This window comes from Salvelinus fontinalis, chromosome 21 (assembly GCF_029448725.1).
Source record: "Salvelinus fontinalis isolate EN_2023a chromosome 21, ASM2944872v1, whole genome shotgun sequence".
NCBI classification, from domain to species: domain Eukaryota; kingdom Metazoa; phylum Chordata; class Actinopteri; order Salmoniformes; family Salmonidae; genus Salvelinus; species Salvelinus fontinalis.
Genome location: NC_074685.1, coordinates 10,792,430 through 10,808,814, shown reverse-complemented (window position 1 = coordinate 10,808,814; position 16,385 = coordinate 10,792,430). Strand labels below are relative to the sequence as shown.

The 16,385-nt window shown below is 43.8% G+C and overlaps 1 protein-coding gene across 10 annotated transcripts in view; it reads left to right on the top strand.

The window, feature by feature from the left end:
- The window catches only part of LOC129818148 (F-BAR domain only protein 2-like), a 93,923-nt gene that overhangs the window by 67,169 nt on the left and 10,369 nt on the right, over positions 1 to 16,385 (top strand). For 3 of the 10 annotated variants that reach the window (XM_055873789.1, XM_055873787.1, XM_055873795.1), the window contains 9 exons: positions 894 to 1,067; positions 3,854 to 3,878; positions 4,543 to 4,590; positions 5,107 to 5,149; positions 5,312 to 5,409; positions 12,035 to 12,673; positions 13,158 to 13,270; positions 14,197 to 14,329; positions 14,765 to 14,851. In XM_055873789.1, the coding sequence (XP_055729764.1) occupies positions 894 to 1,067; positions 3,854 to 3,878; positions 4,543 to 4,590; positions 5,107 to 5,149; positions 5,312 to 5,409; positions 12,035 to 12,673; positions 13,158 to 13,270; positions 14,197 to 14,329; positions 14,765 to 14,851 (1,360 nt within the window). The remainder of the gene's footprint in view (positions 1 to 893; positions 1,068 to 3,853; positions 3,879 to 4,542; positions 4,591 to 5,106; positions 5,150 to 5,311; positions 5,410 to 12,034; positions 12,674 to 13,157; positions 13,271 to 14,196; positions 14,330 to 14,764; positions 14,852 to 16,385) is intronic. The other 7 variants (XM_055873788.1, XM_055873790.1, XM_055873792.1 and 4 more) reach the window with 7 other exon arrangements.

Here is a 16,385-nt window from a genome sequence, read left to right as displayed (position 1 = left end):
ACAGCGGTACCGTATTGCCACACTGTACAGCGGTACCGTATTGCCACACTGTATAGCGGTACCGTATTGCCACACTGTATAGCGGTACCGTATTGCCACACTGTACAGCGTTACCGTATTGCCACACTGTATAGCGGTACCGTATTGCCACACTGTACAGCGGTACCGTATTGCCACACTGTACTGCGGTACCGTATTGCCACACTGTATAGCGGTACCGTATTGCCACACTGTATAGCGGTACCGTATTGCCACACTGTATAGCGGTACCGTATTGCCACACTGTACTGCGGTACCGTATTGCCACACTGTACTGCGGTACCGTATTGCCGCACTGTACTGCGGTACCGTATTGCCGCACTGTACTGCGGTACCGTATTGCCGCACTGTACTGCGGTACCGTATTGCCACACTGTACTGCGGTACCGTATTGCCGCACTGTACTGCGGTACCGTATTGCCACACTGTACTGCGGTACCGTATTGCCGCACTGTACTGCGGTACCGTATTGCCACACTGTACTGCGGTACCGTATTGCCGCACTGTACTGCGGTACCGTATTGCCGCACTGTACTGCGGTACCGTATTGCCGCACTGTACTGCGGTACCGTATTGCCACACTGTACTGCGGTACCGTATTGCCGCACTGTACTGCGGTACCGTATTGCCGCACTGTACTGCGGTACCGTATTGCCACACTGTACTGCGGTACCGTATTGCCGCACTGTACTGCGGTACCGTATTGCCGCACTGTACTGCGGTACCGTATTGCCGCACTGTACTGCGGTACCGTATTGCCGCACTGTACTGCGGTACCGTATTGCCACACTGTATAGCCGCTAATCTGGCGTGGTGTTATGATCCGTTCCGCTTCCTTCATTCGTTTTCCACATGCCAAAGAGAACTCGTTCTATTCGTCGAGTGACTCGGAGGATGAGGATGAACCCAGGAAGTTCCGCGTGGAAATCAAGCCGGTGGCGCCCAACAACAGGACACAACAAAGCCGAGCCACCATCGACCAACTCAAGGCCTCCATTGGAAACATCAGCCTATCGCCACCAACCTCGGTACGTCAACTCAGTACCACTTCATTTGATAGAAACCTGTTGCTCCACAATTCTGTCAGATTGCCAGAGATTCCAAACACGCATTGGAGAGTAGACAGACACACAAAACTGTCTGATCAATATAACAATAATTCCTCACCTCCACACTTGTGTATTGGATACACACTTGGATAAGGGTCAAATCCTATATCCTACAACATGAATATAGAACGTTGCACATCACTACCATTGCTACTGAAATACACCTCTAAGCATGCAGAAATACATTCTGATGTATTCTGTCTGTTTCCTCTCTACACCACAGCTGCACCTATTCACTAACCTTCGTCTCCTCTGTCTGAGGGGCAGTTCCCCGTCAGTCTGTCCCATCTCCTCTCTAACACTAGAGGGCAATAGTACATTGAATTTCCACTGTAAGATTTCGGAATGGGTACTTAGTCATAAAGCCTTCTGCCAGAATCATTAGACAGTAATCATACATATTTGAAAGTCTTTTTTGCCCTTATTCTGTTCTTTTGCCTGTTTGAATCATTCTCTCAGCTGTCTAAGATGAGTCACTGTGTTCTGTGTTTGACCGGTAGGGTAAAAATGTATCACAAATAGTCTTCAGTTTTGGTCACTTGTTTTCTCTCTTGCCGTACTTTAACACAACGGTTGAATGGCACAGGTGGAATGGCCTTGTCTCTACGTTCTGAAGTCTTTTTTAAAAGCAGTGGTACCACGGCTGTAACACCATGCAACTAATTGTACAGCAGAGTCAGTACACACACCACTTCACCCTGCTGTCACGTAATGGGATGAGATGGCATGCAGAGACTGTCAGAGCTCCCCAGCATGCAGAGCCTGGCCTGACCTTTGACCTTTAGGCCTGGAGTTGACCTCTCCATTCAACTTTGACTGACTGACTGGCCATATCATCTCTAAATCTCTGAGCCGCGCTCTCTGTCTGCCTGCTCAGGGTGGAAATAGCGCCTGCCATTAAAATTGAAAACAGTAGTGTGTGTGAACAGTCCGCTGCTTCGGAAGGAGGTTGTAAGCTTCCCCATTTCCGCTAGAGGAGTCCTATCACTCTAAACGACTGTCACTGAATCTCTATCGTTTTCTCATTCACCCTCTCTCCCCTCGGTCTACCATGCTCTCTCTAGCTCTCTATTGGTATTTACTCTTGTTTTATTAGGGGCATTTTGCTGCTGGGTTTGAACATGACTTGTATGTGATTCTTTATGGTGGTTAGTCGACCATTACATTTGTCAGTGTTTAGAAATGTTTTTTTCAGATATGTTTTAAATAGGCATGACTCTGCTAACTTTTTGTGCATGAATCAACTTTGGCAAGAATTCCTTCGTTTATGGAGAATTTCTTTGTTATTTTTGAAGCATTAAGAAGTTTCTTGAGGAAAAACATTCTCTGGCTTTTCCAAGGCCTGAAATTCGGATTTGGTTCATTACAAATTAGTTTTTGCTCGACAGCAGGACTTAACATTTAAAAGATTTTCTCAGTCCAACGACAAATAGTAGCAACCTACTGTTTGTCTTTTTTTCTGTTTGGACTTTCACCTAAGTACCGGAATATTCTCTCCGTTTTCTTTTATTGCTCCCTCTTTCAAATCTTTAGTATTTTCTTTCCACCTTAATATTGACAGAAATGTTCTGCGCTAAATGTTCCATAGTTAAAAAATCTAGGCGATAATGAACGTTGCATCAATTTCTTGCCATTAGTCTTTCTCCTTCTCAGTTCCCTTCTGTGCTGTTTGTTCCTGTATTGAAACGGCAGTGGAAGCCGGAATGGTTTATGTGTGACTGTGTGTGGAGACCTGTAGTGTGTGTGTGGCGGGCTACAGCTGTAATTGAACCCATTTGCTGCTTAGTGCCTGTGGGACTAAACCCAGGCCTCACGGCACTTTGACGCTTTAGCTGCCTCCCTCTAAAGCCCTTCTGTTCCTCTTCTCCTTCTTTCTCCTCTTTCAGTGTGCCAATACAGGCTTTATTGGAATTGATGGTCTTAGTTTCCATTGGGTCACACAGAAGTACATCAGATCTTCTGTTGGTTGCCTCTGTTAGTGTTTGAATATCTCTCTCCCTCTCTTCTCACCTCTCTCTCTCATACCTGATTGATGGCAGTGCGGGGTTAGATACTGTGTCCTGTCTGTTCGGTGCAGCTGCATTTTTCACCCTAGGTTTAATGTCTGGTATGTGTCTGAGAAGCTTAATCCTGTGATTTACTGTCTCTTTAAAACTGATGTGAAAAAAGCCTCTCCTCAGGGAATAGTTAATAATACGCTTTTCAACATTTCCATGTATCAATTATATTTTAGTTCGGGACAGTTTTTTGGTTTTGTGAGTACCGTACCGCCACCTGATAAATATAGCCTGTATTGTGCATATCTCTGTTTTTAGAAAGTGTTATTCAGGAAGTAAGTTATTACGCAAGTTTTGATTCTGAAAGAGTAACACGTTGAGCTGTCATCTTAAATACGTGTAGTTGGAGATACTGTGTACAGGCAGAAGTGAATTGACCCTGCGCTACTGAAGATAGGTTCCATCTAGGACTTATTCCAAATCACCTACTGTCTGTTATAATAAAAACATCTAAGTACTGACAAGAACATTCCAGATATAACCATGTTTTATGTACATTTACTTCAAATGTACTTTTCTCTGATATTCAGTTTGTCTTTGTGAAGTATGTTTTGGGATTGCTAGAGTGTTTTTGTGGAGGATTAGGGCTGAAGTTCTGTGTGTGTCTTATTCTAACTGTAGTTAATTCATGTGTGTTTATATTCTCAGGGTCAGATGCGAAGGAACCAATCCAGTGAGTATTTTATTTGACCCTTCTCCCCCGCTGTTTGATGGCTGTGACCATTTTTGACTTTTTAACGTCATTTTTCTTGCCTCAGGTCGTTATTTAAAATCCTAGCAACCTCGCCAAAACCAACATATCCCCAGCTAAAGTCAACTTAGTTTGTTTTTTATATGTGTGTATTTGAGAGAGGACTCCTGTTCCCCCTCTAAGCAATGAGTAAGATTGATTGCTTAATTGCTTGTTTTTATTTTGCATGTCAGAAATTATATTTTTCCTCCTGAGTTTATGGCTACAATTTGTATATTTTGCTATGTTTGATTTTCTGCTTGGACAAATTAGTGCTTGAACAAATGAATTAGTTGTCTATAAAGGAATGCAACAAGTCACGTAACTGTCTCAAACTGTGAACTATTAGTGGATGTTGGCAAGTAAACCATGAAGAAATAAATATATCACAAATATATTAAGTAGCATTATACACAGTTTTAATAACATCACTTTATTATCCTTTGATATTCATATTACCATCATATCAAGTTATAGTTTTAAAGTATTTTATCAATTTGGTAGCACTAAGACTGATAATGCAATTTTTTGATAGAGTTTAAGGCTGATACTATGTATATTTGGGAGAGTTAAGAGATTGATAGCCATGTGTTTTAAACATGCTCAGGGCTGTCAGGAATGCATCCCCACTCAGCGATAGGCTCTCAGGTGCTAGGTGAGTACTATACGTACCTCTCAAGTCAGTCTGCCTCCCACCAAACATGCCATGCCAAGTAGACCTCCACACTCCCACCTCAGCTCCCCCCACCCTGTGGCTAATACTGTACTCTACAGCTAAAGCTAACACAAACGAACATGCTAGCTAATAAAGCAATGCTTCAAACGATCATCTTCAACATTTAACAACTTTTCTAACACTATCTGTTTGCCACAGTCGCAAGGAGCTACGTAGTTTGATGTAGATCTGAAAATAAAATGGGTTATATTTGGGACCAATAGAGGAATGTCTTGCTGGTGGGGAACCTCTGCTACTGTACAAATAACACATGAACACACTAGTGTGAGCCACACAGAGAGCACTGCAGCCCTATCCTGTAGCATGGGCTCTCTTGCTCCCTACAGTGTGTGGTTTAAACGCCTGTCTGTGTGGGGCAGGGTGTTCCCTGCACCTAGTAACCTTGTGTGTGTGCTGAGGTTAAGGTTGTTATTTGTATGTTCTCTTCTCAACCAGGTGATGAGTTGGGAAAGGCCAGGATGTCAACATATTTCAATGAGTAAGTACAGGATAAAGATTCTCCTAACTTTTACAGATACTAATTGGCTCAGAAACAGTTGATACACACCCTTGATTGCCCTACTCTCACTGTTTAGTAATTGCTCTCATTTCCACATCACTTTCTCTATCCATCCCTCCTCTCTCTCTCTCTCTCTCTCAGCAGTAGACCTGCTCTCAATAATGACCTTCTCTCACTGGATCCGTTCGGCCCCGCCCCCACCCTAAGAGGCTCCTCCTCCTCAGTGTCCTCATCAACAGGTAAGCCCCGCCCTTCAAGCGTAACAGAGCGTTTCAATGTATTCCTATGGGTGGCTGGGTGAGTTCGGTGCCGACCATGATGGGGTTCTGTCTGGATCATTTGAACTCTCTTTATAAATGGCATTGGTTTTCATTATTACTTCTAACTGCTACTGATACAGACATGACCCCACATAGTTAAATAAAGGTTAAATGATATTCAAAAATGAAAAAGCTCCACATGCAAGTAAGCTCCTACTGTACACATTGACACCAAAAGAGATTATATTTGATTACATTGAGACACTATCACGTATGTCTTTTTTATTTGTGGCAATATTTTGGAACAGATTTCCTAAATCAAACCCATTTTTTGCAGAATTCCTGGTAATTTTACCTCTTTTAAAAAAAAATTTTTTTTTTGCGGGTTGGTTTTGGGTGCTCACTCCCAACCTAAACTGAACTTGTGTGTCTGTGTCACTGAACATGTTTTGTTTGTGTGTTTATTGTTGATATGACATTCTAATAGGTCATGTAACCTTGCTTCTTTTTTTGAAAGTTTGACATCAAGTGTCGTGTGGGGAGGTTTTGCCCATTGACTTTATTTTATTTACAGTTTATTTTATTTTATTTTAATTTGTGTTATTCAATTAACTGTCTTTTAAGCTTTGTTCTTTTATGTGATGAATAATTATTGTTACAGTTTTGATTAGTATGCATTTGGCTGTGGGGGGGGGGGGGGCTGTATTTGCATTTGTAAGTACATGTGTGTTTAGTTGAATTGTTTATTTCCTTTACATCCCTCTTTCTCTCGTTCACACTGTCCTGCCTCTCACTCCAGTACAGATATGTGAGAAGCTGGTTTCAGTGGCAAGGTTTATGTTGTGTGGCGTCTCTGTGCGTGTCTGTGTGTGACTGACTGTGTGTTGAAATAGTTACGTTAGCACTGACCCATTGCCTGGGCTAATCGTAATCCACAGTTAATTGGCACCTAGTTTGGGTCAGAGGGTTGGCAATAATGCCTATTGGCACGTATGTTGTCAAACACTATCTCATTATTGTCAAAAGTTCCACCTTAAAAGCCCAAAAATCTGTGTAAAGTGCCCTGGTTAGGATACTGTGATGACTCTTAAGTCCTTTAAATACCTGTTTAAGCTCTCTGTGTACAATAGAGGCATTACCAGCCATTAATACACACATACAACACATTCATCTGGCCCTGACTGAACTGCAAACATTCATCTGACTGAACTGTAAACATGCATCTGACTGAACTGCAAACATGCATCTGACTGAACTGCAAACATGCATCTGACTGAACTGCAAACATGCATCTGACTGAACTGTAAACATTCATCTGACTGAACTGTAAACATTCATCTGACTGAACTGTAAACATTCATCTGACTGAACTGTAAACATTCATCTGACTGAACTGCAAACATTCATCTGACTGAACTGCAAACATTCATCTGACTGAACTGCAAACATTCATCTGGCCCTGACTGAACTGCAAACATTCATCTGGCTCTGACTGAACTGCAAACATTCATCTGGCTCTGACTGAACTGCAAACATTCATCTGGCTCTGACTGAACTGCAAACATTCATCTGACTGAACTGCAAACATTCATCTGACTGAACTGTAAACATTCATCTGACTGAACTGTAAACATTCATCTGACTGAACTGTAAACATTCATCTGACTGAACTGTAAACATTCATCTGACTGAACTGTAAACATTCATCTGACTGAACTGTAAACATTCATCTGACTGAACTGTAAACATTCATCTGACTGAACTGTAAACATTCATCTGACTGAACTGTAAACATTCATCTGGCTCTGACTGAACTGTAAACATTCATCTGGCTCTGACTGAACTGCAAACATTCATCTGGCTCTGACTGAACTGCAAACATTCATCTGGCTCTGACTGAACTGCAAACATTCATCTGGCTCTGACTGAACTGCAAACATTCATCTGGCTCTGACTGAACTGCAAACATTCATCTGGCTCTGACTGAACTGCAAACATTCATCTGGCCCTGACTGAACTGCAAACATTCATCTGGCCCTGACTGAACTGCAAACATTCATCTGGCCCTGACTGAACTGCAAACATTCATCTGGCCCTGACTGAACTGCAAACATGCATCTGGCCCTGACTGAACTGCAAACATGCATCTGACTGAACTGCAAACATGCATCTGACTGAACTGTAAACATTCATCTGACTGAACTGTAAACATTCATCTGACTGAACTGTAAACATTCATCTGACTGAACTGTAAACATTCATCTGACTGAACTGTAAACATTCATCTGACTGAACTGCAAACATGCATCTGACTGAACTGCAAACATGCATCTGACTGAACTGTAAACATTCATCTGACTGAACTGTAAACATTCATCTGACTGAACTGTAAACATTCATCTGACTGAACTGTAAACATTCATCTGGCTCTGACTGAACTGCAAACATGCATCTGGCCCTGACTGAACTGCAAACATTCATCTGACTGAACTGTAAACATTCATCTGACTGAACTGTAAACATTCATCTGACTGAACTGTAAACATTCATCTGACTGAACTGTAAACATTCATCTGACTGAACTGTAAACATTCATCTGACTGAACTGTAAACATGCATCTGACTGAACTGTAAACATGCATCTGGCCCTGACTGAACTGTAAACATGCATCTGGCCCTGACTGAACTGTAAACATGCATCTGGCCCTGACTGAACTGTAAACATGCATCTGGCCCTGACTGAACTGCAAACATGCATCTGGCTCTGACTGAACTGCAAACATTCATCTGGCTCTGACTGAACTGCAAACATTCATCTGGCTCTGACTGAACTGCAAACATTCATCTGGCTCTGACTGAACTGCAAACATGCATCTGGCCCTGACTGAACTGCAAACATGCATCTGGCCCTGACTGAACTGTAAACATGCATCTGACTGAACTGTAAACATTCATCTGACTGAACTGTAAACATTCATCTGACTGAACTGTAAACATTCATCTGACTGAACTGTAAACATTCATCTGACTGAACTGTAACATTCATCTGGCTCTGACTGAACTGCAAACATGCATCTGGCCCTGACTGAACTGCAAACATGCATCTGGCCCCGACTGAACTGCAAACATGCATCTGGCCCTGACTGAACTGTAAACATTCATCTGACTGAACTGTAAACATTCATCTGACTGAACTGTAAACATTCATCTGACTGAACTGTAAACATTCATCTGACTGAACTGTAAACATTCATCTGACTGAACTGTAAACATTCATCTGACTGAACTGTAAACATTCATCTGACTGAACTGTAACATTCATCTGGCTCTGACTGAACTGCAAACATGCATCTGGCCCTGACTGAACTGCAAACATGCATCTGGCCCTGACTGAACTGCAAACATGCATCTGGCCCTGACTGAACTGTAAACATTCATCTGACTGAACTGTAAACATGCATCTGGCCCTGACTGAACTGCAAACATTCATCTGGCCCTGACTGAACTGTAAACATTCATCTGGCTCTGACTGAACTGTAAACATGCATCTGGCTCTGACTGAACTGTAAACATGCATATGGCTCTGACTGAACTGCAAACATGCATCTGGCCCTGACTGAACTGTAAACATGCATCTGACTGAACTGTAAACATTCATCTGACTGAACTGTAAACATTCATCTGACTGAACTGTAAACATTCATCTGACTGAACTGTAAACATTCATCTGACTGAACTGTAAACATTCATCTGACTGAACTGTAAACATTCATCTGACTGAACTGTAAACATTCATCTGACTGAACTGTAAACATTCATCTGACTGAACTGTAACATTCATCTGGCTCTGACTGAACTGCAAACATGCATCTGGCCCTGACTGAACTGCAAACATGCATCTGGCCCTGACTGAACTGCAAACATGCATCTGGCCCTGACTGAACTGTAAACATTCATCTGACTGAACTGTAAACATTCATCTGACTGAACTGTAAACATGCATCTGGCCCTGACTGAACTGCAAACATTCATCTGGCCCTGACTGAACTGTAAACATGCATCTGGCTCTGACTGAACTGCAAACATGCATCTGGCCCTGACTGAACTGTAAACATGCATCTGGCCCTGACTGAACTGTAAACATTCATCTGGCCCTGACTGAACTGCAAACATGCATCTGGCCCTGACTGAACTGTAAACATTCATCTGGCTCTGACTGAACTGCAAACATGCATCTGGCCCTGACTGAACTGTAAACATTCATCTGGCTCTGACTGAACTGTAAACATTCATCTGACTGAACTGTAAACATTCATCTGACTGAACTGTAAACATTCATCTGACTGAACTGTAAACATGCATCTGACTGAACTGTAAACATGCATCTGACTGAACTGTAAACATGCATCTGACTGAACTGTAAACATGCATCTGACTGAACTGTAAACATGCATCTGACTGAACTGTAAACATGCATCTGACTGAACTGTAAACATGCATCTGACTGAACTGTAAACATGCATCTGACTGAACTGTAAACATGCATCTGACTGAACTGTAAACATGCATCTGACTGAACTGTAAACATGCATCTGACTGAACTGTAAACATGCATCTGACTGAACTGTAAACATGCATCTGACTGAACTGTAAACATGCATCTGACTGAACTGCAAACATGCATCTGGCCCTGACTGAACTGTAAACATTCATCTGGCTCTGACTGAACTGCAAACATGCATCTGGCCCTGACTGAACTGTAAACATTCATCTGGCTCTGACTGAACTGTAAACATTCATCTGACTGAACTGTAAACATTCATCTGACTGAACTGTAAACATTCATCTGACTGAACTGTAAACATGCATCTGACTGAACTGTAAACATGCATCTGACTGAACTGTAAACATGCATCTGACTGAACTGTAAACATGCATCTGACTGAACTGTAAACATGCATCTGACTGAACTGTAAACATGCATCTGACTGAACTGTAAACATGCATCTGACTGAACTGTAAACATGCATCTGACTGAACTGTAAACATGCATCTGACTGAACTGTAAACATGCATCTGACTGAACTGTAAACATGCATCTGACTGAACTGTAAACATGCATCTGACTGAACTGTAAACATGCATCTGACTGAACTGTAAACATGCATCTGACTGAACTGTAAACATGCATCTGACTGAACTGCAAACATGCATCTGACTGAACTGCAAACATGCATCTGACTGAACTGCAAACATGCATCTGACTGAACTGCAAACATGCATCTGACTGAACTGCAAACATGCATCTGACTGAACTGCAAACATGCATCTGACTGAACTGCAAACATGCATCTGACTGAACTGCAAACATGCATCTGACTGAACTGCAAACATGCATCTGACTGAACTGCAAACATGCATCTGGCCCTGACTGAACTGCAAACATGCATCTGGCCCTGACTGAAATGTAAACATGCATCTGGCTCTGACTGAACTGCAAACATGCATCTGGCCCTGACTGAACTGCAAACATGCATCTGGCTCTGACTGAAATGTAAACATGCATCTGGCCCTGACTGAACTGCAAATGTGCATCTGCTTTGGAGTCAGTCATTTGGCAAGCTTGAAAGAGATGATTAGGCTTTAGTTTTATTTGATTATGTAGGGCTTTCTGACTTTGTTCTTTTGCAGGTAGTTATTTTAGCCAATTCTTTGCGGTCTGAGTTTGGTTTAGTTGCTGTGTTGTTTTCTATCTCTGTGTGTTAACCCTCCTTTCTCCCCGCCTCCTCAAGACATCGACTCTCTTTTCCTCTCCATTCCTCTATGTCCTCTACACATTAACGAGTCCCCTGTGTTTCTGCTAGGGGAGGCAGGTAAAATGTGTTTGCCCTAGCTGCACCTATTTAGACCAGTGTTTTCTGTGCGGTTGCGCTGTACTGAATCAGTGTCCAACTATCTAACCTCACTTACAAAAAGCCTTAACATTGCATCCAACGTTTTATTCAGTTGCTTGGTGTTGGTGTTTGGTGATTTATTTTTTTCCAATGTTTGCGCCAATTTTCTCCAATCCACTCTTTTATTGTACATTTTCAGTTGTAGTTGTGTATACTTTGTTCAACTAATCCAATGAGGAAGATGGATAACTGAATTAGTGTTGGACTGAGAGCCCTGCTTAGCTTTGATAAGGTGTCTGCGTGGTGTGAGGACCTAACACTCCAAGTCAGAGTAGCTGATATCCTCTCAACCAGCTGTAATCCTCTAACACTATTTATTTCCAGTTAAGACTGAAACATGCCAGGCATTCATTCCTGTCACAGCCTGACTCTCACATTGCCTAATGTTGCACAGAGATTGCATAGGATTGCAGTTCACAGTGAAGTATGCCCACACCTGGCTGTTCCATAGATGGAAACTAGTTTAATTATAGTGATCTGTAGACAGGCATCCCCAAGCCTTGTTCTTTGAGTGAAAAAAAAAAAGGTACTAGTTTGTTCAGTATAATGCAACAGAAATCATTATATGACATAGGAATGTAAAGATGTTTGCATGAGTATCTTTGTAAATGTTAGCTAGTATGGTTCCTCCTCCTTACTCTGTGGCATAGGTTCATCACTCTGCCCTGCCCTGGACTGTTATGTGCCATCTACAGATGAGGGGGTGTTACAGCAGGAGCTATCCTCTCCCCCACTGGCAGACGGCCTGCAGCAGGCCAAAGGAGAGGTCACCCCTCTACCTTCCTCCACCACCACTACCACCACCACCTTCTCTCCATGGAACTCACCAGCTGTCCCCTTTCTGGCCCTGAAGCCCATCCCAGCCCGGGCCCAGAGCGCCCCCATCACCCGGCAGGATGAGCCCATAGAACCCCAGGATCCAACCCCAGCCCCCGCAGGCCCAGACCCAACCAGCGTGCCTCAGGGAGAGAACCAGTCTGCCTTTACCTGGTCCCAGAGCCAGTGGATTGACGTCAATGACGACTTTGTGCCAGTCCGACGCCAGCAGAGCTGCGGTCCGGGTACAGGTCTGGTCAACGCCGACCGGACCCAGTCTAACCCTCCTACCAGCAGGCCTCAGTCTTGCCGGTCCTTCTGTTTCTTCTCTGATGACTCCGCTGATCCCTATTATAAGATGGCGCTGAGCAGTGGGGTTGTGGAGGTTAGCACCTCCTCTGTCTCTGAGGTCTTTTCAGCTCTGACAGAGGGGATGGTGGCAGCAGCAGCAGCAGCTAGCCAAGCACACAACGGTAACCTCTAGCATGGCATAAACTGAGATGGGTTTTTTCCTGAGTGAAGTGTAAAGTTTTGCCTTTGCCATTTTTCTCTTTTGTAGTACTTTTTAAAACATTTTTTTCAGTTTCCAGCCTTTATAACTATTATTTTATTTCAACCTTATTTACAATAGGTTTTGTTAAATAATGTATTTATTTAATGTGTGTTTTTGTTTTGAGGGGCATATGCTTGTTTGCCTTAGAGAATTGTTAACACAGTGTTGTGAGTGATCGGTATTTTGTTCTGTATTTTATGATTCAGAATTTGTGCATGTCGTGACTTCTTTGTTGATGCATGGTTTTGCATTACTTTAAGTGACTCAGTGATGTCTAAAAAGTTCAAAATGCACTGAACCTGTTAAGAATTGTATCAGAAGTATATTACATAGTGCAGTATGTTTTACCTCATCATACCCTGGATTCTTACTGGTCCTTTCCTTTTTGTCCCCCCTCCCTGCAGTGCCTGCCCTGGCCAGACCCACTACCCCTCAAACTGGGGCCATGGTGGCTCCTCCACGACCCTCTTCCAGACCCAAACTACCCACAGGAAAACTCACAGGAATAAATGAAATTGTGAGTACTTGCCCAGTGTCAATCTCCACCGGAGTATCTGCCCAGTGTCAGTCTCCATTCGGAGTATCTGCCCAGTGTCAGTCTCCATTCGGAGTATCTGCCCAGTGTCAGTCTCCATTCGGAGTATCTGCCCAGTGTCAGTCTCCATTCGGAGTATCTGCCCAGTGTCAGTCTCCATTCGGAGTATCTGCCCAGTGTCAGTCTCCATTCGGAGTATCTGCCCAGTGTCAGTCTCCATTCGGAGTATCTGCCCAGTGTCAGTCTCCATTCGGAGTATCTGCCCAGTGTCAGTCTCCATTCGGAGTATCTGCCCAGTGTCAGTCTCCATTCGGAGTATCTGCCCAGTGTCAGTCTCCATTCGGAGTATCTGCCCAGTGTCAGTCTCCATTCGGAGTATCTGCCCAGTGTCAGTCTCCATTCGGAGTATCTGCCCAGTGTCAGTCTCCATTCGGAGTATCTGCCCAGTGTCAGTCTCCATTCGGAGTATCTGCCCAGTGTCAGTCTCCATTCGGAGTATCTGCCCAGTGTCAGTCTCCATTCGGAGTATCTGCCCAGTGTCAGTCTCCATTCGGAGTATCTGCCCAGTGTCAGTCTCCATTCGGAGTATCTGCCCAGTGTCAGTCTCCATTCGGAGTATCTGCCCAGTGTCAGTCTCCATTCGGAGTATCTGCCCAGTGTCAGTCTCCATTCGGAGTATCTGCCCAGTGTCAGTCTCCATTCGGAGTATCTGCCCAGTGTCTTCACTAGACTTAGAGAACCTAAACTGTGGGCATCAGAGTATTGATTTGTGGAACCATTCTCTATTGATTCATGATAATGGACAACATTTATTTATTTTTGCTCTTGTTATTTACACTGTATGGGGCTAATTAGTGGTATCCATTACCATTGGTTGATTTCTGGGTTTGTGCTGTCTAACCAACCAGGTGCGGCCATTCAGCCCGACCAAGACATTGTCCAATGCCAGTCCTCCTCCGGCTGCTCCCCTGGCCCGGGCAGAGAGCTCCTCCTCCCTGTCCTCCACCGCCTCTCTCAGTGCCTCCAACACACCCACAGTGGGTAAGGATTAAGGACATAACCTAGCTCCATCACCTCCTCTCTCTACAGTCTACTCCTCTCTACTCTTCACTTCTCCTCTTTACAGTCTTCTCCTCTCCATTCCTCTCTTCTCCTTTCACCTCCTCCCCTCTCCCTCAAATCATATTTCTTTACTACTTCCTCTCATCCCTCTCTTCTCCCTTATGGATTCCCTTTCCTCTCGTCCTTCCTCTTTTTATATAGTCCCTCTCCTCCCTCTCGTATTCCCTTTCCTCTGACTGACAGACTGACACTGTATTCCCTTTCCTCTCCTCCCTTATATATTGTCTTTCCTTTCCTCCCCATATTTTCTGCTTGTTTCCTTTTCTCCACTCTCACCTGACCTAAACCCACTTCTTGTCTTTAAACCTTATTGGGCTTCTCTCCTTCCTTCCCTCACTCCTCTCCTCCTCACAGGGCCTGAGCGTATCTTCCGTCCCTCCCTTTCCTCACCGGAACCAGAGTTCCTCCTTTCTCCCTGTCCTCTGTTTCTCCTCAACCAAAGTGAGTCTCCTCTCTTCCTCCTTCTCCCTCTACTGCAGTGGTTCATAACCAGGGGTACTAGGACCTGAGGGTACCTGTTCTATCCACAGGGGTACTAGGACCCCTGGGAGTACTTGGTCTATCCACAGGGGTACTTGAGAAGACTAATTAGACCATAGGCCTACTGTTAAAATGCACAAAGCGGTACTTCAGGGGAACTCCGGGTAGAGCAAAATTCAGTTTGTGGTACAGTAACCGAAAAAAGGGTTTTATTGTCACATACACTGGATAGGTGCAGTGAAATGTGCTGTTTTGCAGGGTCATCTATAGTAGTACAGCACCACTGGAGTAGGGTTATGTGCCTTGCTCAATGGCACATCAACAGATTTTTAACCTTGACAGCTCGGGTATTTGAACCAGCAACTTTTCGGTTACTGGCCCAACGCTCTAACCGCTAGGCTACCTGCCACCCAGTGGGAACCACTGCTCTACTGTTCTTTCACTCTACTCTGTGAAGCCTACTACACCGTGTGTCTTTAGGGTTTCTCACCATTCTAATCTCACACAAATGCTCACATTCACACACAGGTGTTTTGGTTGAGAGCCCATTACCTTGTACCATCTCACCTGCCCAGTACCATCAATCTCACCTCATCTCACCTGCCCAGTACCATCTCACCTGCCCAGTACCATCAATCTCACCTCATCTCACCTGCCCAGTACCATCTCACCTGCCCAGTACCATCAATCTCACCTCATCTCACCTGCCCAGTACCATCTCACCTGCCCAGTACCATCACTCACCTCATCTCACCTGCCCAGTACCATCTCACCTGCCCAGTACCATCAAACTCACCTCATCTCACCTGCCCAGTACCATCAATCTCACCTCATCTCACCTGCCCAGTACCATCTCACCTGCCCAGTACCATCTCACCTGCCCAGTACCATCAATCTCACCTCATCTCACCTGCCCAGTACCATCAATCTCACCTCATCTCATTGCTTTCTGTGACTTTTTGGTTTCTTTCCTATTTTTCTTTTGGGCCTTTAAAGAGGATGATGGTTTCATCGGGAAGCTGCCTACCTTTGAGAAGTGCTGTGAAACGCCTGCAGGTAGGGCGTGTGGTCAATCAGCCCGGACACGCGCCTATTTGTGACACACTAACAATGGCCACTCGGATTTGCTGTGTGCTCGCCAATGTCTGCCTGCTCATGAAAAATATATATTTTTAAAGTGTCTCTGTCAGCGTAATCAACATAATAACGAGTTCAGCATGGTCGTGTTCTGTTGAATAACACGTTTGAAGGTAGGAAGTTCATTCCAGTATTTAACTTTCTTACTCGAAGATCCCAAACAGTTATTCATTCAAATGATGAATGGTAACCTGACTTAATAATACCTCCTCTTTTATTCAAACAAAATGTCATTCCTAGACAGGTATGATTATTTTTGCATGTAATGGCTTGGATATTTTGAAATGGAATTGTTCCTACTTTTCTTCGTAATGACTGACCTTATTTGGTAACTTAACTGTGTGATGCTTTTGATGTT